The sequence below is a fragment of the Phyllobates terribilis genome, unplaced genomic scaffold, assembly GCF_046119375.1.
Source record: "Phyllobates terribilis strain yellow unplaced genomic scaffold, ASM4611937v1 Scaffold_11__3_contigs__length_659146591, whole genome shotgun sequence".
Classification (NCBI taxonomy): domain Eukaryota; kingdom Metazoa; phylum Chordata; class Amphibia; order Anura; family Dendrobatidae; genus Phyllobates; species Phyllobates terribilis.
The window spans coordinates 306,690,702-306,713,558 of record NW_027362771.1 but is presented as its reverse complement, the minus strand read 5'-3'; the positions used below and the strand labels follow the sequence as shown (position 1 = coordinate 306,713,558).

At 40.8% G+C, this 22,857-nt stretch overlaps 1 protein-coding gene across 1 annotated transcript in view; it reads right to left on the bottom strand.

The window, feature by feature from the left end:
• LOC141167259 (uncharacterized) overlaps window positions 1-22,857 on the bottom strand; it is a 705,047-nt gene that overhangs the window by 301,147 nt on the left and 381,043 nt on the right. The window contains exons 67-70 of the mRNA XM_073654695.1: window positions 22,607-22,813; window positions 21,101-21,142; window positions 598-633; window positions 465-518 (exon numbers count right to left, since the gene is read on the bottom strand). Coding sequence (XP_073510796.1) covers window positions 465-518; window positions 598-633; window positions 21,101-21,142; window positions 22,607-22,813 — 339 coding nt within the window. The remainder of the gene's footprint in view (window positions 1-464; window positions 519-597; window positions 634-21,100; window positions 21,143-22,606; window positions 22,814-22,857) is intronic.

Sequence of the window (22,857 nt, the reverse complement as noted above, 5' to 3'; positions counted from 1 at the left end):
TAGATATTTACGCTTTTAGTTTAAAAAAGATATTATTAACATTCAAATATTCTTATTTAGGTTCTGGCAAATGATGATTAGCAAATTAGTCTATTGTACATCTTGGATACAAAAAGAAAACTTAAAGAAGCACTCCCAACAATTTTTCCCTTATCCTGTCTATCTATCTATGTAATTGCTATCTTCCCCAATTTCCAGCAGTGCTCTGGTCCTCTTGGAGCAGTTCTGAGTCTCCATATTCTTACATTGAGAAATGAGCACCGCCCTACGCAGCGGTCCCTGTGTGAGCTGGCAAAGAAGAAGAGCGCTCACGTCACGTGACTTAGAAGTGGTCCAGAGTGGCACTGGAAATCAGGGAAGATGGTTATCAGTAAGTATATTACCATACCTACACTGCATGGCATATTTAGTTACAAATTATGAGGAAAACAATGTTGGGAGGATTCTATAAGCACAAGACCAACCTTTTCTTTCTTGGAAGGAGTGATCATCTCGCCTTCTTCTTCTGAATGTTCACTCTACCAGAAATATGAAACATTAACTATTGTTTATTTCTTTGAGAACCACTGCTCCAGTTGTAGTTGGCACATTACATACCTTTTTTCTTCTCCATCCTTGGGGACCTGGGTATGACTTTTAAAACAAAAGAGTAAATGGTACCACAAGTAAAATATATTAAAGTTACCCCCAAAAAAACAGTATAAAAAAAACAGTTCCACTATAATTTGTGTCATTTTTTAATTAGTCTTAAAAAAAAGAATTATGCATTATGGCTGCAAACTTTTGCATTAACAAAAAAAAAATCGAAACATTGTATGCCTCACAATTATCTCTTGTTCTTCAGATACCATCCTTCTGGTTCGACTTTTCCCGAGGGCTTCTGTTCCACTGGCTCTATCATTCTGCTTTAAGATAATTAATTTTAGATATATATTTGATCAAAAGAAGTGTTTTATATTGGTAAATTATAATCACATGTAATATAAACAGCCTAAGAATTGCTGTCTGAATGCAAAAAATCTTTACCTTTTTTATATATTTTTTGTGGTATTGTCAGTATTCAAGTTTCATTTATGACAGCAAGCAATGATTGACTTATTTTTACTTCACTAAATAGCAGAACTCTATTCTCTAAATAATCCTATGAATGGATGCTGCTAAAGCGAGTTACCAAGACAAAAGAAAATAATGACAATACAGATGTATGGGGTAATAGAGGGCAAACTGGCACTAAGGAGACACTACTGTTTCAGTAGTATGGAAGTAAGAATATTAACAGACTTGCTGATGAAGGCATTTTAACTTAGGCACCCAGTATACACATGACACAGGACATCTCAGGAGTGATCTCTAGGAAATTTAATATAAGATTTGATTTCCTTTTTCATCTACTTCAAGTCAAGAATCACTGATATCTCAAACTTTTCACAACTGAGCAGTTGAAGTAGAAAAGCAAAATGGGAAAGACTGAGAGATTTTTTGCATTTCTTCAATTGAGAATTTTTTAGTTATATAATTAAGGATTATTTCTTTATTCTATTTTCCTCACTTATATAGCACCATTAATTTCACAACACTTTACATACATTATCATCGCTGTCCCCATTGGGGCTCACAATCTAGGTTCCCTATCAGTATGTCTTTGGAGTGTGTGAGGAAACTGGAAAACCTGGAGGAAACCCACGCAAACACGGGGAGAACATACAAACTCCTTGCATTTGTTGTCTTTGGTGGGATTTGAACCCAGGACCCCAGCGCTGCAAGGCAGCAGTGCTAACCACTGAGCAACCGTGCTACCCAACATGTGGGGATGGCCTGACTAACATGGGCAATGGGCAATCCCCACATGTTTTGTGGTTGTCTAACAAGCCGCAAATTAAAAAAGAGAATTGCGGAACACATTTATAATATCAATAATGATAATATCACATATTCAGGAGCAGTTTGACATTTTTTTAGAAAAATATGAGGGTAATTTGGATAGCTTCAGGATTTTTGGTTTGGAGAAAGTGACTAAGCCAAATCGAGGTGGTAGCTAGCAGTAAAAGCTTTTCATGAGAGAAGCTTTTTGGATTATTTCCCTGGATACAAAGTACTGTAACCAAAAGGTTTGAATTACAGAAATGAGACAATGTATATACAGTTGAAACCAGAAGTTTACATACACTATATAAAAAGACACATCTGCATGTTTTTCTCAATATCTGACATGAAATCAAAATAAACATTTCCGATTTTAGGTCAATTAGGATTACCATCATTTTTAATATTTGCCAAATGCCAGAATAATGAGAGAGAGAGAATGTTTTAAGGCATTTTTATTACTTACTGAAAAGTCAAACTTGGCCTAACTGGCAATATCCAAAAGTGTAATTCATTCATGCTAGCTAAAACTTATTAGAAAAAAGAAGGGCTGAAGTTGGGACTCAATGTCTGTTATTTGCAGAATTGTGTGGTTAACAAAAAAAGTAGAGTTTACGGCCTGTTTGATCCTCAAGGGTATGTGCATCATTAATTAAACAGTGGAGTCGCCGGCGTTTTCTTTCACAAAGCCACGTCAGGAAAAAGTTTACTTTTTTTTTTCCTGAAGCAACTGCAACAGCAGTTTAGCAGTCGTTTTCATACCATCGGCATCTTAGTTCTATATCTTCCAATATAGAAAGCGGGCAGGTTCCAAATGAAGCCGCTCAAAGAATGAACATGTTAAATCTTTTAACCACTTCATGGTTTAATTGTGATGTGGTTGAAAGAACTAACGAAAGACTGAACATGTGCCCAGCAATGTCTTTTTGAATAATGTTCATTCTTTTGTGGTGGTTTTTCGACACCTGAAAAAGACGACGTGTGCACATACCCTAAAAGTTCTAAGGCTTTCAGGTGTTTTTTTTCAATCACCCTCTCTTTGTATAGGTGGTGATCAGAACAGTAATAGTGCAAAAGTATCACTTTCTAGGTAAATGAGGGCGAAGGCAAATATATAAATCATAGTAATAAGAAAAGCAAGATGAATAACACACTGGCTCACAAACACTCTGCAGGCCTTTGGATTCACATCTCAATTGGTTGCAATGGATTCTTAAACTTAAAAATATTAGGCTATATTGTAATTTTTTTTTATTGAGGAAAATAATCTAATACCTAATTTAGTGGCTAAAACATGTGAGCCTTTTGGATTAGCAGATAATTTGAAGGTGTAATTCAGGTATTTTCTGTCTGGTGGTTTCAAGCAATGGGATAACAATCAGGTGTGAGTGGGGGACCTGTTTTATTTAAGAAACAGGGATTTAGCAAAGTCTGATTATCACAACCCATACTGAGTATGAAAGATGCATAACATAGAATTTGTCAGTGGTGAGCGCCGATTCCTGCTTTCATATCATTGAAGAAATGTTCTCTTTATCTGTTTTTATGACTTGTGTAATAATCTGATGTAGTTTTAGGTCAACTGTATGCAAAAATTTGGACAATTCAGAAGGTTTCACAAACTTTCAAGCACCACTATAGATTAAATTATATAGTGGCAGGTAAAAGTTTGGGCACCTCTGGCCAAAATTACTGTTATTGTGAACAGTTAAGCAAGTTGAAGATACATGATTGCTCATCGGTTGTTTAGGCTTTAAAATAAGGTGATACACATGAGATTTGTTCTCCTGTTTATGCCATCATGCACACGTTAATGAGCTTTTGTTAGCAATAATGAGTTCAACTGTAAAATCTTTATGAGATCTAATTTTATGAAGGTTAATCCATTACTTTATATGCTTCAGAATAATCAGGTTTATGGGGGATGACACACTTGTTAATTGATTTCCCATCTGGTCGCACACACAGAAGCCTTGTTTCTCCAGCATTGATGTCAGTGTATGTGTGCCATCTGTAATATACCATTGCTGTCTGATCTTATCGTCGAGTTAAGAAGGTAAACAACTTCAAAATACACAATAACCCCAGAAGATTGAAATCACCAACCTGCCGCTCACATAGCATTACAATCCCCAAATGTCTTAACATTTACCATTCAGCAAAGGATGCAAAGTCCTTGAGAAACAGTTTCATGCTAATACACTTGTACCTGCTCCTACTTAACATTATTGGTTGCAATAATAAAGTGTTTTCATTTCATCGTCACTGTCCTTTACGTAAAGGTAACTGCTATCTTTGCTTCCCTTAAGTACAAGTAAGCTTTAGTATTCATAGACTGTTCTGCCAATAAGTTAAATATGTAGAAAAAGGTTTATATATAATATAACAACGGTATGTGCTACACAATTTTTTATGCCAATTAAAGAAAAAAGACCAGCACATTATGTCCTATATATTTGCAGAGTGGTCAATTAAGTAAACAATGAATGCATCTGGTCATAAACTTGTATCCTTGTCATTAACTTTTAACTTGTATCTTCTATTTGTGTATTCAGCTTTACAAGAACAGTGTTCATAATGACTGTGATCTCAACAAACCCAATTACAATTCAATCTTTCAAAATAATGTAGCACCCTGAGGATTCGGCTGCTACAGGAGTATTGCACCTCAACCCAGAGGTGTGATATTCCACTCCCGGGCAAGGATGGAGAGTGGAACTGAGCTCGGTAGGCTGCATGCACTACACACATCCCATTTCCGGGGAACAGACCGACGGTACTCCCACTTAGAAATGTGCAGGTACGACCGAGTCTGTTCCTGGCTGGAGTGGGAGGGGGGTGGTACATCCCAAGTAGTGTAGGGGCAGATAGGGGGAGCAGCCTGGGTAAAGATAGGAGCTCATTGGGTGCTGGTCACCTGAGCTCACACATAGAGGGTGTATATAAGGTGGGCACCAACTAAGAACAGGGTCAGATGCAGAGAACAAGTCAGTTGGAGACAGCAAGACAGCTGCAGAGGAGCAGACAGCAAGCAGAGAGGAAGTCAGCCTGCAGCAAGAGAGAGACCCTGAGTGAGAGAGGAGCAGAGAAGGAGTACCCAGAGGGGAGAACAGAGAGGACCCAAGAACCCAAATTAAAGCACCGGGTGAGGAGTCGGCACAGGGTACCGGATCCCAAGCTGGTGGGGGCAGAAAACACACCCCAGCCAGAGACCGGAGACCGTGGGCAGCGTTTGTCACGGTCACCCATCACATCCACCCCGAAGGCACACCACATGAAGGGTCAGGGAACCCAAGGCCAAGGGTGTCCCAACAGAAGGCCCGAGGGAGCTGGACCTAGGTGGATCACTGGTGGGGACGGCCAGAGAACGGGACAGAAAGAGAGCTCAGGGCCACGCTCCGGACTTGTTTGGGGGTTGGCTGGATCCAGGACCTGGTGGACGCAGCACGGCTCGGGTGGTCACTAGCAGCTGGAGTGACCAGTACAACATCTGCAGTAAGTAAACACCCTTAACTGCACAACCCGACTCTGTCTTCATTGCCGTCTGCACTGCACCACCACAACCCCCATCCTCTGCACCTGTCCCCCCTGAGGCTATACCCCTCCCGTTGGGGGTTATTTCATCAAGCTGCGCACCCACCATCAGCCTCAGCGGACCCTGCTGCAGCGGCGGCCACAGTGACCGCAACACAACGGGTGGCGTAGTCGACATTAAGAACTTAATAACATCTGTAGGACTGCCACATACACTGAGCTTGACGCCCTGGGCACGGGGCCGGGTCACAGCCGCTCGGAGACTACAACCCCCCATCTGATCCGGTGCCGGGTATTCCCCTCAAAAAGGAATATGTCCCAGGGGGCGCGTCAATAACACCTCTTTTAGAAGACCCTTATCCCCCCTTATCTAGACCAGATTCCATGCTAAAAATATTCTTTAAGGAATACTGGCTTCGTTTTTGAGAAGACCACCAGTCTATAAGACCAATTTTAATAGAGTTTTCACTGTAAATATGTTTACACGGCATGCAACTGTTAAAGATAAGATTCTAAAATCTACTAAAAAACATTATATGAAACTGATGTATACTAAATATCTATACTTATATTCTGTTATATGTTCTGAATCTTGTTTTGCATATATCTGTTATATTGGATATCATTTGTCATATATACCCTCACTTTAATATATATTATGAAAACCTTGATATATATATCAGATATCTGTACTTGTGTGTCACTATATAAATATCCTGAAAGGATTAGTTGGAACTGGTTATAGAAGTGGACTTTCAAATTGTTTACAAGAAGGAGACAAGACAAAGGATTCAACATGACACCTCCCAAGAGAATATCCTGAGGAATGAGGAGAATATCTGGGGAGGAAACATTTAACCCCATAGGACAAGATAATGAGACTTATCTATACTATGGGCCAGAGACTACTGTGATTGCTCAATTACCTCAGGGCGACACCCTATTGGGACCTTCCTTTAAACTGAACATATATATGTTATGCTGGAATAATAAACACATCCTTCCTGCGCCATTTCTTTTCAAGAGAAGTTCAGTATCTGACTCTGTCTGTCCGATATCAAAGCTTCACGTATACACTTGAATAAGTTAATTTGCCAAGGGATAAGCAAAGGGTTGGGGTCCTTTGAGCCTCACTTCCACACAGCGTTAAAGTGGTGGCTAATCTTTGCCAAAGTCAGTAATTATATTTGGCATATGTACAGTGTAAGAAAGCAGGAAGTAAGGTCCTGGATGGCAGATATGTGTCAACAAGGTGGTTGACCTCAGTAATGTAAAGTCTGTACCAGTAACACTAGGTTATTTAGAGGGTTTTAATTCGACTGGATTTTGGGTCTGGAATTTAGGGGCGACCAAAAGAGCCCGGGCAGGAAAAGTCATTCTCATACTCCAGCCTGGTTCTTACAGGCCTAATAACAGCAGCTGGGTTAGCTCAGCAGAGTGGAGTTGTGGAGTTTGGGCTGGAGCTGAACAGAGGTGTGCTTATTTGGTGAACATTTTTGAAACCACTTGAGCTGCTGCTGCCTGGAATACCGAGATTGTGAGGCTGCTACTAGTGTTGCGCCAATGTGCTAGGATAAGGAGTTATACGAGCACGCTTGAGCTCTAACCGAGTATCTTCGGCGTGCTTGCAAAACAAGTTTGCGTTGCCGTGGCTGCATATCTTGCGGCTGTTTCACAGCCGCGAGACATTCAGGGATTGCCTGACAAACAGGCAATCCCTGCATGTGTTGCGGCTGTCAAACAGCCACGAGACATGCAGCCGCAACGACGTGAACATATTTAGCGAGCACGCCGAAGATACTCAGTTAGGACTCGAGCATGCTCAGATAACGCCTTATCCGAGCACTCTCGTGCAACACTAGCTGCTACATTTACTTTGTTTAATTGTGCCTGAAGAAAGGACTGTTTATGTTATACAATTGTACTGGAGAAAAACAGTTTTCATTCTGCAGATGTAAAGTTTATATGGATAATAAACTTTATGCTGTTTTGAGCTAAAAATCTTGTTCTGGTGCATATCCAAGAGGCTACAAGAGAGCTGAAACCCTACAATGGCTAAATTAACTTCTCTGTTTTAATATGCTCCTTAAAAAATAACGACTTTAAGTAGATTGTAAAGTTTCCTATTAAAAGATTATGGTTCATGACATTGCAAATACAAACTGTCATGTCAATTCTGACAGGACAGTGGTCAAATAAATGTCTGTTTCCAATGTTAACCTATTAAACATAATACATGCCCTCACTACACATAATACACGACACCTATTACACATAATATGTTGTAATATGTGTAAAAGTATCATATATTACTAGAAATGAGCAAATCTAACAAGATACTACTTGGGCTCAAATACAGCCAGTAGATTTGATTAATATCATCAAATACATTTTTCACCTCTCACCAAATGGAAGTAAAAGATCCTTCCCCACTAGCAGCAGCGGTTTCCCTAATCCCATCCCTCCCATACTTGGACACATGTGATAAAACAGATGGGAGGGAGAGTGTAAATGGGAATTACTAGTCTCCTTTATTACCTTCCGTGCTGTTAAGGTGTAGGTTGTATATTTTGGTTGGCAGAAGGACCTATAGATTGTGGTCATTTGATCATGATGTCATTATAGATTCTTCCGTTTTATCCACAGAGGCTGAAAATTATCAATGCATTTTGTACTTTCGGTTTGCAGGCTGCCTCGTAAACCAGGGTCGGACTGGGACACCGGGACACTGGCAAATTCTCCGGTGGGCCCGGGTCCTCAGCGGGCCCCCGAGCAGGATGCACGGGGGGCCCCTGGTTAACATGGCCACTGGTGCTCCACACTGCAAGGGCCCGGAGGGTCAGGAGGGCCCTTGCAGTGCGGCTGATAAGGGCAATCTGGCCTGCTTCTCGGACCCCAAGGCTCCAGGGGGCCCATGGCCAGATTGCCCTCATCCTGTGCGGTGGGAAGGGAGTGAACCCTCCAGCTCCGCTGCCGACAGGAGGAAAATGGCAGAGGAGTGGAGTGATCCGTCCTCTGCTTCCTGCCCGGCGCTTCCTCCCTGACACGGGCTCGCGCTGCTTGATGACATCATCATGCAGCGCGAGCCTGGGTCAGGGAGAAAGATGCCGGGCAGGAAGCAGAGGATGATGCTGCAGGGGAGCGGGTTGAGAGGTAAGTGTTTTTTTAAAAAAACTAATACACTGGACTGAAGATGGGGGAAATGGGGACAGCAATGGTGATGGAGGAGGTGGGGGGAGATGAGGGAGAGCGATGGTGATGGTGGGGGGAGATGAAGGAGAGCAATGGTGATGGTGGGGGGAGATGAGGGAGACCAATAATGATGGAGGAGGCGGGTGGAGATGAGGGAGGGCAATGGTGATGAAGGAGGCGTGGGGGAGAAGAGGGAGAGCAATGGTGATGGAAGAGGTGGGGGGAGTTGAGAGAGTGCAATGGTGATGGAGGAAGTGGAGGGAGATGAGGGAGAGAGGTAATGTTCGGGATGGGAGGGACAAATGATGGAGGAGGTGGGGGGAGAGCAATGATGGAAATGGGGGAGAGCAATGATGGAGGTGGGGGAGAGAAATGATGGGGAATTATTTGGACGTTATATGCTGTTAATATCTGGTCTGGTCACGGTGTGGTGGTATTTCTCCCTCTCTTATATGTGGTATTATTCAGTCACTATGTGTTGGTAATATGTGGTCTAGTCATGGTGTGGTGGTATTTCTCCTTTGTATGTGGTATTATTCAGTCACTATGTGGTGGTAATATGTGGTCTGGTCATGGTGTGGTGGTATGTCTCCCATGTATGTGGTATTATTCAGTCACTATGTGACTGTAATATATGGTCTGGTCATGGTGTGGTGGTATTTCTCCCTTGTATGTAGTATTATTCAGTCACTATGTGGTGATAATATGTGGTCTGGTCATAGTGTGGTGGTATTTCTCCCTTGTATGTAATGTTATTCAGTCACTATGTGGGGGTAATATGTGGTCTGGTCATGGTGTAGCAGTATTTCTTCCTTGTATGTGGTACTATTGGTGTTGATATAGTGGATTGGATTGTGTTGTGTATGGCGGTCATTTGTTCTCTATGATATTAATTAGGAGAAGATTCTTTATTTCCATTAGTGATTAAATACTTGGAACAAGATGCACTTACAGGGGTTCTCCGGAAAAAACAAGTAATCGCCTCTCCACAGGATAAGTAATAAGTTATTGATTGGTGGGGGTGTGAATGCTGGGACCTGCACCGATTGGTAGAATGTGGAGCTTTTATCCCCATTTAACTGGAGCTCATGTGCGACTTGACCACTGATCCATTCATTCCCTCAGTGGCTGTTCTTGTGTTTTTTCTGGAAGCCCCAAAGAGAATGAATAGAGATGTGGTCAAACGTCGCACCTGCTGCTGCATTTTAAAATGGGGAGGTGTCCTGTCAGGGATAAAACTTCCCCATTCTTCCGATAGGTGCGTTTTCTAATGTTCGGACCCAAACGATCAATAAGTTATCACTGATCCTGTGGATCCCATGGATCGGTGATAACTTGTTTTAACCAAAGAACCCCTTTTATGCAAACTACCGTAATTGTACATGCCAGTTATAGCGGTGCACAGTAGATGTGCAGGAGCCGCCTGTGATTTACAGTCGACGCTCCACTATAACGGCGATATCGGCTAACAGTTATTTGCATATTGCTGTAGGGTGGGCCCCGGCGATCAATTCCTCCTGTGGGCCCCAGACACCCCAGTCCGACACTGCTCATAACCTATTGGCCTCCTCAGCCAGCAGCGCTATGCAGGTGCTTCACCCCATCTTTTGATTTTGACTTCTGAGCTGACAGAAGATTGAGCAGGAGCACAAAGCGAGAGGAGAAGTCGCCCCCACCACAGTCTGCCAACTGGCGCTTTGTGCAACCGCACATAGCTATGAGCCAGCTATTCATATCATTATTGGGGCCTGTTGTTGCTGTGTTTTGAGCATGCACCAAGCATTTCATGGTCAGTTCTTTTTAGCTAGGAGGGAATAGTGTTAAAAAATACTTAAAGGGGTTGTCCAGTCAAAACCGATAAGTCTGCATTCACTCTGTGTGACTGCAGACTTATGAATCCCCCCCAGCACATGCACTGGGATTCGCCAGGTTTAGACCTGGTAACAAAGGCTATGTATGAGTTATACATACACCCCGGCTAGTGGGCACAGCCTCAATCCATACACTTGTATAGAGCCCAGGCCACTCCCTGTCTAGTGACGCGGCCGGCCAGTGGATGTGGCCGACTAGAAGACGCAGTCTCGCTCCATACCGGTGTATGGAGAGCAAGGCCATGCCCATGGGCCAGGGGTATGTATAAATCATACATACCCTCTGTTACCAGGTCTGAAACCGGCGAATTCACGCAGGGCATAGTGTGTGCGCTGGGGAGTATTCATAAGTCTGCAGTCACACAGAGTGACTGCAGACTTATCAGTTTTGACCGGGCAACCCCTATAAAAGAATGAAAAAAAAACATTTAGCAAAGGGTGTGTGCCACAAACTACAGATTTTTTGCACTCCAATATTATTAGTCAAATTGTCAAATTTGAGGTCTGTATACACCACACCAATATTGCAGCCTGTTTCCACTGCAGTTTTTTTGGCTTATTTCTGACATTTTTTGTTGAATTTTTTTTGGAAAGGGGGGAATTGTGTTAAAAAAATACAAAAGAGAATTTTAAATACAGACATTTAACAGTGTGTCTGCCTCACAATGTGTTTGTGTCACAAGTTACTGATTTTTTTGCATAACTGTTCTATTATTCAAATTTGTTTTCCATACACACCAGACTTGGATAAATTGGGAGCGGAGGAAGTGAAGAAAATGAATGAAATGCCTGCCTAGCTGTGTTGTTAATAGAAGTAGTGGAACTTTCAGCTGTAGTGGTAGAGGCACTGTCAATCAAAGGGGTAGTGGTATGCTAAGTAAGGGCAAATCTAGTGGTGGGGATCAGGAAGGGGTCCAGAAGCTCTGGACATTTATTTCACTGAGACAACTGTCAGCTGAATCAGTTATGATGATGATTATCATGATTATGTGATGGAGGATGATTGCATGGTGGACAGGACCTGGGAACCAGACTGCGGTTGACGAGGAGGTGAAGTCATCAGAGCAGAAGGGTGGTGGCACCAGTGGCAATAAAGAGCGGAGCCACCGCTCTGGCAAAATGTCTTCCAGAGGCAGATCTGCTTTTTTCTGCATTCAGCTCAGGATGCTGCAACTGCTGTTAACTAGGAACTACGACTAAGAACTACGGTTCTACATCAGCACATAAAGCGGCATCACCTGTTCACGTGGGAAAAGCAAACTGGCTAGCAATATGATAAGGCTTAAGCTGTCCCCTTCCTTTCTTCATTGTCTACTGCTTTCTGTACTCCTCCTCCTCTTCCTCCAATGAATTGTCAGTTATCCATATTTGTGGCCAAGAAACATCAATATATGTCCAATTGTCAGATTGAGTGGAAATTCAACACCCACATGTCCAATTTCACCAATGTCACTGCAGTACTTTGTGGATTCTGTTTTTTGTGAAATGATGGCATGCACTGAGCCTCAATGAAGGATACCTAGTCACCATTATTCATTAAAGAAAGTCATTCTTGCTCTGTAATGTGGCAGAGGCTATGAGACTCTCTATGGAATGGTCACTACGCTGCAAGGTGCACTCCACTGGTAACAGCAGCAATTACAACCAGGGACAGCATATGTTTTCCATGGTTCACTGAGTCAATATTTTGAATGGCGGTGATGGAATACCGTAAGCAGACCATGTGGTGACCGCTAACACCTGCACACTAGGCTTATGCACGTCCTTCACCTCCTCCATACGCTCTTCAAAGGACATTTCCCCATCCCCAACAGTAAAAAGTAGAACAATGTATCAAATGTCACATTGTATGGTTCCTCGTCAACTACAACTGGAAAACTTAGCAATTGAGAATGCCAAAAACATTGTGGCTGCAATGCATTTGAGAAAACTAAAACATGCATTGCTCACTAAAAGGTACACATCCTCAATTTGATTATGCAATATTTTTCAAACAAATATACGTGGTGTAAAGCTGGCTTCCCTGCATGGTTCTTTCCCCTCTGCCCGACAGGGATGCTGACATGCTCACCACCATGGCCGCTCTGCTGTTCCCCCTGCTTCGGATTCTGCCGCAGCTCCCAAGCCTCCCAGGCCTCTGAGCCTGTGTAGGTCTCCCGGCAACACGTAGGGTGCGGGCGCACATTTACCCCTTCTTATGGGGGCAGTGTGAGCACTCCGTAAAGTGTCCCGAGCCTATAGCTGGGAGACATCATGTATCATTAATCTTGCAGTTGCTACTTAGTTGTTAAGTCCCAGTTCCTGAATCCGTCCTATCTAAACCAGCCGTCCTGTCTGAACCAGTACCTGTGATCATGAATCCCTCCTGTCTAAACTAGCCATCCTATCTGAACCAGTGCTTGTGATCCTGAATCCGTCGTGTCTAAATAAGCCGTCCAGTTTGAACCTGCACCAGTACCCTTTCCGCCATTGTTCCTGTCCCTGTCCTGCCAGACATTCCAACTCCGTACCTTCACTCCTGACCCTTGGGCAAGCCTAACCTCACCATCAGAGACTCTAGTGAAAACCAGGCAGACGCTTAGTTACGCCCCTCCAGGATAAGCCCAGCCCATGGTGCAGCGGGTGCACACACACCAGCGTGACACCTGGTAAACAAGATGATTCTCATTGCCAGGAAAGTGTGTGGGAACTTCAGCCATTTTTACATGGTGAAGAACAGCCTCTAGGATTTACAGCAACATGGCAAAATGAGTCCCACCTGATTTGCAACATTGCAGTGCAATAGAATTCATATGTTGGAGCGTCTGTATGAGCAATGTTAGGTGGTGGTGACTGAGTATATCATGCCGAAGAGAAAGTAGAGTTTGCAATTTTGGATCTGAGAGAGTAATCAAAACCTGATTCTGGGTTATCCATAGCTATAACATGGGAGATACAGAAAGCAACATTCAAAGTTGATAGGGCAGTGACACCCTGTGTCAGATTGGGGTGCCAAGGGCCCACCAGTAACATTGACTCTGGGGACCCAATGTTCAGATACAGTCAAATATTACAATACCCTCATTCACTTATTTACCAATGCTTCTATATAATAATAATAATAATAATAATAATAAACTGTGTAGTTTGTAAAAGGGAACATATCACCTTGAAAATGCAGTCCAACTTTAAACCAAAAGCATTTATGTGAGTCCAATAGTGCATGGACATAGGATACTTATTTAACATAATTTTGATAAAAAAATGTAAAACCCATCCCACCATGTCAAGGTGACCCTATTCGGTAGGGTCCTAACCTCTAGTATTAAAACCTTAATATATGTCAAACGATGTAAATGTGAATGGCGGTCGAGCAGGATCGAAGCCCCGACTAATGGACACCTAGCCATGGGGAACTATATAAACGTAATGTCCAACTCAAAGAAAAGAACGACCACACCCTTATTTGCACAGAGTGCAAATACATGATACAAAAACCTAAAGAGATGAACTGGAATAATAAGTTGGTATGCAAGCAACGTGTAGGCGAATGTTCACACTGGCCACTCGCCCCTTATTCATATTTACGTCATTTGACATATGGTAAGGTTTTAATACTAGATGTTAGGACCATCCCAAAAAGGTTCACCTTGATGTGGTGGGATAACTTTTAGGTTTTTTTTATCAACATTATGCTACCTAAGTTAACTCATTTTGTTTTTATGGTAGGTTTTGTCGGTTTAGTGGCCAGTGTGAACATGCGCCTACACTTGCATGCACAACAACTTATATTCCAGTTCATCTCTTTAGGTTTTTTTCATGTTTTTGCACTCTGTACAAATAAGGGCATGGCCTCTCTTTTCCTTAAGCTGGGTTCATGGCCAGGAAACTTCCCAGATTTCAATCCCATTGAGAATCTGTAATAAACTGTCAAAAAGCGGGTGGACAAACAAAAATATAAAAATTGTGATAAACTCCAAGCACGGATTAAGCATGACTGGGTTGATATCAGTCCAAATTTGGTCCAGAAGCTGCTATCCAGCAAGTCAGGGCCAATTACAGAAGTTTTGAAAAATAAAGGTCAACACTGTAAATACTGAGTCTTTGCATAAACTTCAAGTATTTGTCAATAAAAGTGTAAAAACGTATGAAATACTTGTAATTGTACTTCAGTAGCCATAGAACCATCTGACGAAAAGATTAGGTTCCATAACCCATAATTTTTTTTATGTATAGGGTGGTTGACAAAGCATGGAGTTCCTTGTGGTCTTGTAATATGGAGGTTTAGGCTCTCTATGTGCTCCCCAATGGTGCCTAATACAGCATCCTATGGAGCATGTCACAACTTCTTTTTTTGTTGAAGGTATATGGTGGCTGAGTGGCACCCATGGAAGTCTATAGTAGGGTGCCCTACTATTAATCTATCTTCTTTTATTTGTCAATAAAAGTGTAAAAACCTATGAAATATTTGTAATTCTACTTCAGTAGCCATAGAACCATCTGACGAAAATATCTAAAACCACTGAAGCTCTGTCACCACTGAACCACTGTCAGACTCAAAACTTTTGACCACGACTGTACATTCGTTATATTTTTTAGTTGAATAATCTTGTTTTCTAGAAAGAATGAACTTCTAAAGTAGGTGAAAGTTACTTTTACCGGTAGTCCTAAACAGCTGTACAGTCTTATCTACCACTGACTAGATGATAATGTCTCTTTACATTTTGCATTTTCTGGGAGTAAAACGTTGACTCATTCTTACACTAGAGAAAACAATGAAGCTTGCTACAAGTAACTTTAAAATTAGTTTTATAAACAATGCATTGTGCAAAATATGGTGTTAACATGAACTTGGAGTAAGTGGAGAAATAGTTAATCCATAAGCTGCAGGTTGACGCAACCATTTATATCTTCATGAATGCAATAGGAAATGCTCGCTGCCCAAGGAGTGCACTCAGAAATGACGAGTTTAGGAGTGTAAGTAGGTATTAAATATAATTTTGTTTTCATGGTCATAGTTTACCCAGAATCCAATCATTGAAGCTTATTTACACCTTTTAAGGTAAACAACACAGATTTGGTCAATAGCTTAGATGCAACATCTTTTCTTCAGTCACTGAACTTGAAATCCAAAGAGAAATGTCATACAACAGTCCCACTGTATCAGCAGAAGCCTTCCCAAATGTGCATCAAATGATTTGCATCACGTAGATGACTGCCCGTGGTATCCTAGTTCACAGAGCTAGCATCAGTCTCAAGGCTTTATAGCTTGTAGAAAGGCTGTGGGCTGTTCATGTAAAGGGAAATAGTTCCTTCTTGTGTTTTGGATTGCTGAATAGTTTTAAGATTGATCCTGTGTGATTTAAACAAATATGTCATGTTAAAAAGCTTGAAGCATCCATGACTGATGCAATTGGTTAACAGCGATTGCTTGCAGCAAGCAGAAGCGTTTAGGCTTTGTTAGAAACGGCAATGACTGATTGCTGGCCGGCAGATCATATAAAAGTTATTTATAGATGAATGAATTAGTTAAGTTGTTTTTTTTGTAGAAAACCCAGTTTTTAATACTCTATTAGAGCATTTGAGCTAACAGTGGAAGATCTCTCATTAAAGGGAATCTGTCAGGTGATTTTTGCATGTCATGCTGATAGTATCCTGAAATAGGGCTTGGCAGCCCTTTCAGAATATGTAACTTTCATTGCTGTATGTTGCCCCATTGTCTTGGTGTAAGCCCCTGAAAATTCATAGTCGCGCTCCGGAAAGTCAAGCATGTAAATCTGATATGAATATTCACCCATAGCCCCTTCCATAATCCCGCCCACACCTCTGCGCCGACATCAGTGATTGGGTGCAGTCAGACTACCGTATTACTCGCCCAAGTCGTTGAACTGGCCATCTGCTCTCCTGACCCGCGTGGCAGCATGTAATTCTATGGAGCTGTCACTCTCAGTACAGGAGAGCAGACAGCCAGTTCGAGGTTTGGGATGCGATCAAAGGGTGAATAATATGGCAGTCTGCCTGCATCCAATCACTGATGTCAGTCAGAGGGGTGGGCAGGATTGTGGGCAGGTGTAGGGGTGAATATTAATTTTGGTTTTACATATGCTTCATTAGTTACGATCACTGACATCGGCGCAGAGGGAAGGATGGGATTATGGATGGGGAAAGGGGTAAATATTAATTTTGGATTTACATACGCTTGACTAGCCGGTGCGTGACTATGAATTTTCCAGGGTTTATAGCAAGACAATGGGGCAATGTACAGCAATAAAATTTAAAGGTTTACCTAAGATGAATTTCAGGATACTATTAGTTTGGTAAACAAAAATCACCTGACCGATTCTCGTTAAGGATCTTCATAAATTTTCCAGTGAGCAAAACAGCTAAGATGGATACTTTTCTTAAGCACCCTGCACATACATGCATTACATGAAAAACCCGTTGATTTTACTGATGTTGATGACAATTCTAAAGCAGATTCTGCTCTAAAATTCACTTAAAAAAGCTTAGGGTTGTCCACTACTAGATATCCCTATCTTAAAGGTGTTGTCCGGGACTTTAACATTGATGGTCCATCCTTAGGATAGGTCAACAATGTCTGATCTTTGGGTTTGCGACACCCGGCACCCCCGTCTATCAACTGTTCCCGGTGTTGGCAGTGGCCAGAACTGCTCAGTTACAGAACTGCAAAGCTCCATTTACTGTATAGTGGCCGCGGCTAAGTACTGTATATCTGCCCCCTAGTCAATAGGGGCTGGATGTACAGTACCCGGCCATGGTCACTATTCCAATGACGAAACTGCACTGTGCAGCTCCATAACTGAGCAGTTCCAGCTGCCATCGACACAGGGAACAGCTGATTATCGGTGTTCCAAGGTGTTGCACCCCCACTGATCAGACATTGATGACCTATCCTAAGTATAGGCCATCAAATTTAAAGTCCCAGACAACTCCTTTAATCAGCAACTCAATTAAAATAAAAACAGTGTATACTCACATTCGCTATTTTGACAATATTGTTCCCAGTGAATGACGTAACTTGATGCAAGTTGCAGCCAATGAGTGGCCCCTCTTTGACTGCAGCTCATCAATATCCCATTAGGGCAGATGTCTACTCTGATGGAATAGCAAAGGCTGTGGCTGACGAGTGGCCGCTCATAGGCTGCAGCGTGCACGTGACACAACAAGCTACAGGTGCATCTCACTAAATTAGAATATCATCAAAAAGTTAAATTATTTCAGTTCTTCAAAAGAAAAAGTGAAACTCATATATTATATAGAGTCATTACAAACAGAGTGATCTATTTCAAGTGTTTATTTCTGTTAATGTTGATGATTATGGCTTACAGCCAATGAAAACACAAAAGTCATTATCTCAGTAAATTATAATAATTAACAAAAAACACCTGCAAAGGCTTCCTAAGCGTTTAAAAAGGTCCCTTAGTCTGTTTCTGTAGGCTCCACAATCACTTTTTGTATTTATGAACTGAAATAAATTAACTTTTTGATGATATTCTAATTTAGTGAAATGCACCTGTATGTACTTATCAGGACCAGCGACGTCAACATGGCTGAAATGGCGCAGATGCAGGAGGTGAGCATGCACTGTTTTTAATTTAACTGAGGTCCTGAATGACTAAGATGGAAGTTTTAAGTAGTGGACAATCCTTTTAAAATACGCTTTCTATAAAGACTGATGTAATGCACATGGTACTGTGTTTTTCCTCATTTTTTTTAAGCAATGAAAAAAGCAAAATATCAATTGTATGAAAAAAAAGCTCCAAATTTGGCCAATTAGAAGTGGAAAAAAACATTCTCATACACAAAAATGAGTGGCAAAAATAGCATAAAAAGCTTTAAAAATCCTCATAAAAAATCCAAATGAACCCAGCCTAATGCTTCATTTTTACTGCTGTTGCTGCAGTAGAATTAAAATTAGGTTCACAATAGTGTTAAAAAAAAAAAAAAAAAAAATTCTTCTGGCAATCAGTCGCTGCTGGTGGGTTGAAGTGGTCTTGTCCCCCACTAGAAGAGGAAGCAAAAATATTGGACACAGATCCAGTATGAGGGTATCTGAACTTATTAATTTTAATTTTAAACTACCATGGGCCAGGTTTTAATATAAAAATGAGAGTAGTGGACATTCCAAAATACAGTTGATACCTTGGTGCAATGGGTGACATCGGAGCTAATCCTGATCCTGCCCACATAACACCTTAGAGGCTGCAGTCACTAGCAATTGCAGTATCTAAGCGTTACAGAAAGATGGAGTTCCCTATGTCCTCCATTCACTGCTCCCACAACATGACCATGTGTTGCTATGTATGTCAGGGGCCTCACAATGGACCCCAGATCTGCCATGTACAGATGGCAAGTTATATTAGTCCTAGTCCTGTAAGAACAGTGAGACTATGGAACTCTCTGCCGCATGATGTTGTAATTAGTGATTCACTGTTAAAATTTAAGAAGGGCCTGGATGCCTTTCTTGAAAAGTATAATATTACAGGTTATATATACTAGATTCCTTGATAGGGCGTTGATCCAGGGAACTAGTCTGATTGTCGTATGGAGTCGGGAAGGAATTTTTTTCCCCAATGTGGAGCTTAGTGTTGCCACATGGGTTTTTTTTTGCCTTCCTCTGGATCAACAAGTTAGGCTATGGGTTGAACTAGATGGACTTAGTCTTCCTTCAACCTTAAAAACTATGTTACTATGTTACTAGTCAAAGATATATTACATGGTAAAACTAAAATATTGCAGTGTATTTTATATAATCAGAGAATCACAAATTCAAGTTCCCTACTGTGACTAAAGAAAGTTAATAAAACTTTTTAAAAATCCCAAAGTTTTTTACTATTGGAAAAAATTTGGAGATGTTAAAGATATATTCTATACTACCCTACTCATTATCACCATGTTATATTAAAAAGGAAATTGTCAGGAAGGTTTTAATTGTTTTTCATTGTAATTAATAATTGTAAGTAAGATTTTGTTCAGGAGCAGAAAAACTGCAGAGATCGATGTGTGCCTTCTGTTCCAATGTTATCAAAAATTATTTACATATTATATTGGCTTTTCTTTCAATATTTCTGAGTTCACCTTAAGGCCGATCTCTTGAAGGTAGGAAAAAACACCAAGGTTTTTCAACTTGTACATGTGTAGAACATTTCCATTATGCACATATGAAGGATTAGATTAAGCAGGTTGCTTGTTAATAAGCGCAGCTAAGCTTCGAGAAGAAATAGCACAGTGAAAAGCTAGTTATGTCCATGACATATGCCACAAAGCTTACCCACATGTAAAGCTGAGTATCCCATGCATAACATAAGGTGTATAAGCAGACATTGCGTGCCAGTCAGCAGGGATAAGTAAGAGCATGTAACACAATGTGCAGCAATATTAGATGATATATTAACAACAAATAATGTAACAAACTTCATTGTCTTCCTGTTATAGAATATGTAGAAAACACCATACTTTAACATACTGCTGTGCTGCACTCCATGAAAAAATACATCTAAAACATCAGCATGGTTATACATATGGTACAATGTAGGTGATCTATGTGCTTCTATGGGACTCCTGAGGAAGAGAAAGGGCCCATTCAATGTTGGTCTCATCCCCATTTTAATAGATGATGAGAACGTGCACAGGTATGTGGTGCAATGTTAGGAAATAGAATCAAAATGTACATAAAAGAGGGATGGGGCACCAATCCCTAATGTTGCTGGTTATGAATATGGCGCTGCAGAACTTAAATCGAACCTAACTTATTCTTTGCTATGGGGCTCTGTATTCTCTATGTACACCATTGATAGTAAACCAGGGTACATAATCAATGTTTTTTTATTTTACAGGTCTGGCTTCATAATCAACAATGGCAGCCTAGGTAATTCTTCTAATGATGTCTTTTAATTGTAAAAACCATCCCCCATCTTAAAGAGAACATGTCAGGTCAGATAACACTATTAACTTGCAGATATAGGGTAAATCTGCTGAGTATTAGTCTTATGAAAGTGCCCTGCAACTTTATTGAAAGTGCGGCACCATGGAGAAAATTAACTTTATTCCTCCATGGAGCCACCGACTTTCAGTCACGCAGGCGCCGGCGCGGCTTCACTCATCACTCACTATACTGTGATCGGCAGATGTAAGCATGCTCCTGCACGTTGACTGACAGCTGGCTCTGCACTGATGCACTGCTGAGTGCGCTGTCAGTCAAAGTGCTGGGGCATGCTTATAGTCATTGATCACAGTATGATAAGCCATGACTTAATTCACGCCGGTATAACTGAAAGCTGGCAGCTCTGGGAGGAGTAATATTAATTTTCTCCCGCGTAGCACATTTTCAGTACAGAAGCCCGGTATCTTCATAATGCTATTAACCTGCATTTAACCCTATATCTACAGGTAAATAGCATTATCAGGTTGTCTTTAAAGGGGGGAAATAGTGCTGTACCATTCAGGACCTCACCACAATGTACATAGCTGTGCCAGTTCCAGTGTGGCACAACCCCTTCAATCAGCTTATTGGTTAAGGTTCTGCAAGTCAGAACCCAACTTGTCTGATATTGATGATCATTGCTAAGGATAAGCCACCCCAGCAATATTAAAGTCTAGAATAATCAAGGTTTACATTTTATTAAATATTAGGCCAGTACCTCATCTTCTGGAGATTCTGCTGATTTTTCAGTGGTTCCCTCCTGTAAATAAAAATAAAGAATAGAAAAAAATAATTTTGCGTTACCCTTTTAATTATTTATTTTCTTGCTACTTTTCATTTTTTTCTTTATTTCCTTAAAAGCTGTATTGCTGAAATATATAGTGGGTTTTCTATGCCATATACACAAACCATAAAATTATTCATGACATATTTTTTTATAAAAATTGTAAATGAATATAAAGAAAATTGAAATAAATTTCATAAAGCCAAGTAACTTATTTAAGATGAATCTGTCAGCAGGTTTTTGTTGTGTAATATGAGAGCAGTATGATGTAGGGGCTGAGAGACTAATTCTAGTGATGTATCACTTACTGGACTGCTTGGCGTAATTTGGATAGATTCTGTGTTTTCTCTGTTGGAGATGTAGCAATGGTTATAATGCTGAGCTGCACACACCATTGACTGGCAGCTTCCTGTGTACGCTGTACATTGTCAGCAAGCGGCCAATCAGTGGTGAGAGCGGGGTTACACAGATGAGCCTGAGCCTGCACGTGAGACCTAGTCAGGCAGTGATAATTTCCTGCTGATAAAACACTGATTATATTAAAACTACAGCATACAGCCTTATAAGTGACACAACGCTGGAATCAGGGTCTTCGCCCCTATATTATCCTTCTTCAGATTAAATAGCAAAACCTGCGGACAGATTCTCTTTTAATAATTTTCTCCTGTTATTAATTATTAAACAAAAAGTTCTATAAAAAATATTTCCAGAACTGTTTTAATAGAAATCTCCATTGTGCAAGACCATGTATAAAAACATTACAGGGGGATTTTATTAACAAGATGTTATAGCCTGGATAGATGATAATTTTTAGATCGGTGGGGTCCACTGATCACTAGTATGGGGTACTTTTGTCCTTATATTCTTTATAGGACTGCCAGAGATAGACGGGTGCAGTGCTTCACTTTTCTCCCATAGTGCAATAAAGAATGGATAAGTGATAACGTCTCGTTACTAGACTAGGTTTTCACAGTGCAGTTTGGCACATTTCACAAAGTCAAAACCAGGAGTAGATCCTAAAGAGAGGAAAAGTATATACTGACCCAGTTACACACACTGCGTCTTGGAAAAACACCTGTACAAGATGCTTCAAGCTGTAGGAATTTTTGCATGCATTTAAAATTGTAAAAAAGGAACAAAATGAGCCCTAAAGAAAAGACTTACCGTACTCTAAAAGCTTTTGTCCTCGCATATATACATTTGGCTGTTACAGTATTAATCTTATAAAATCACACTGAGAACACGTCTGCCGTGTGATACGGTCTTAAACTTTCTAAAATAAATGCTGTTTTCTGTATCATTAATCTACCTGTAGGTTGCAGATAAATGTGCTGTGAAACAAATTAATAATACAGAATTCCAGATAGGGAGTCGGAATACGTATTTAGGTCATTCCATTAGTTATATTTTGAAGCAAGATATTGGTTCAAGCTTTCTTACCATATTCGCAGTTGTGGATCTTTCATTGTCCTCAATAACCCAGCTTTGCTGTGTACTTGCCAGTTTACTGTCTCTATGGATATCCTCCTCTGAAAACCTCTCTAATAATGAATAATTTGCAGTTATTTCTTGCTCATCAATAAATTCTGTGGACATATTTACAACTTGGTTACTTTTCTTTTTGTCTTTCTTTCCTTGTCTTGTTGCCTAAAACGATCATCAGAGGAAAATTTGTTACTTTGTTATATGAA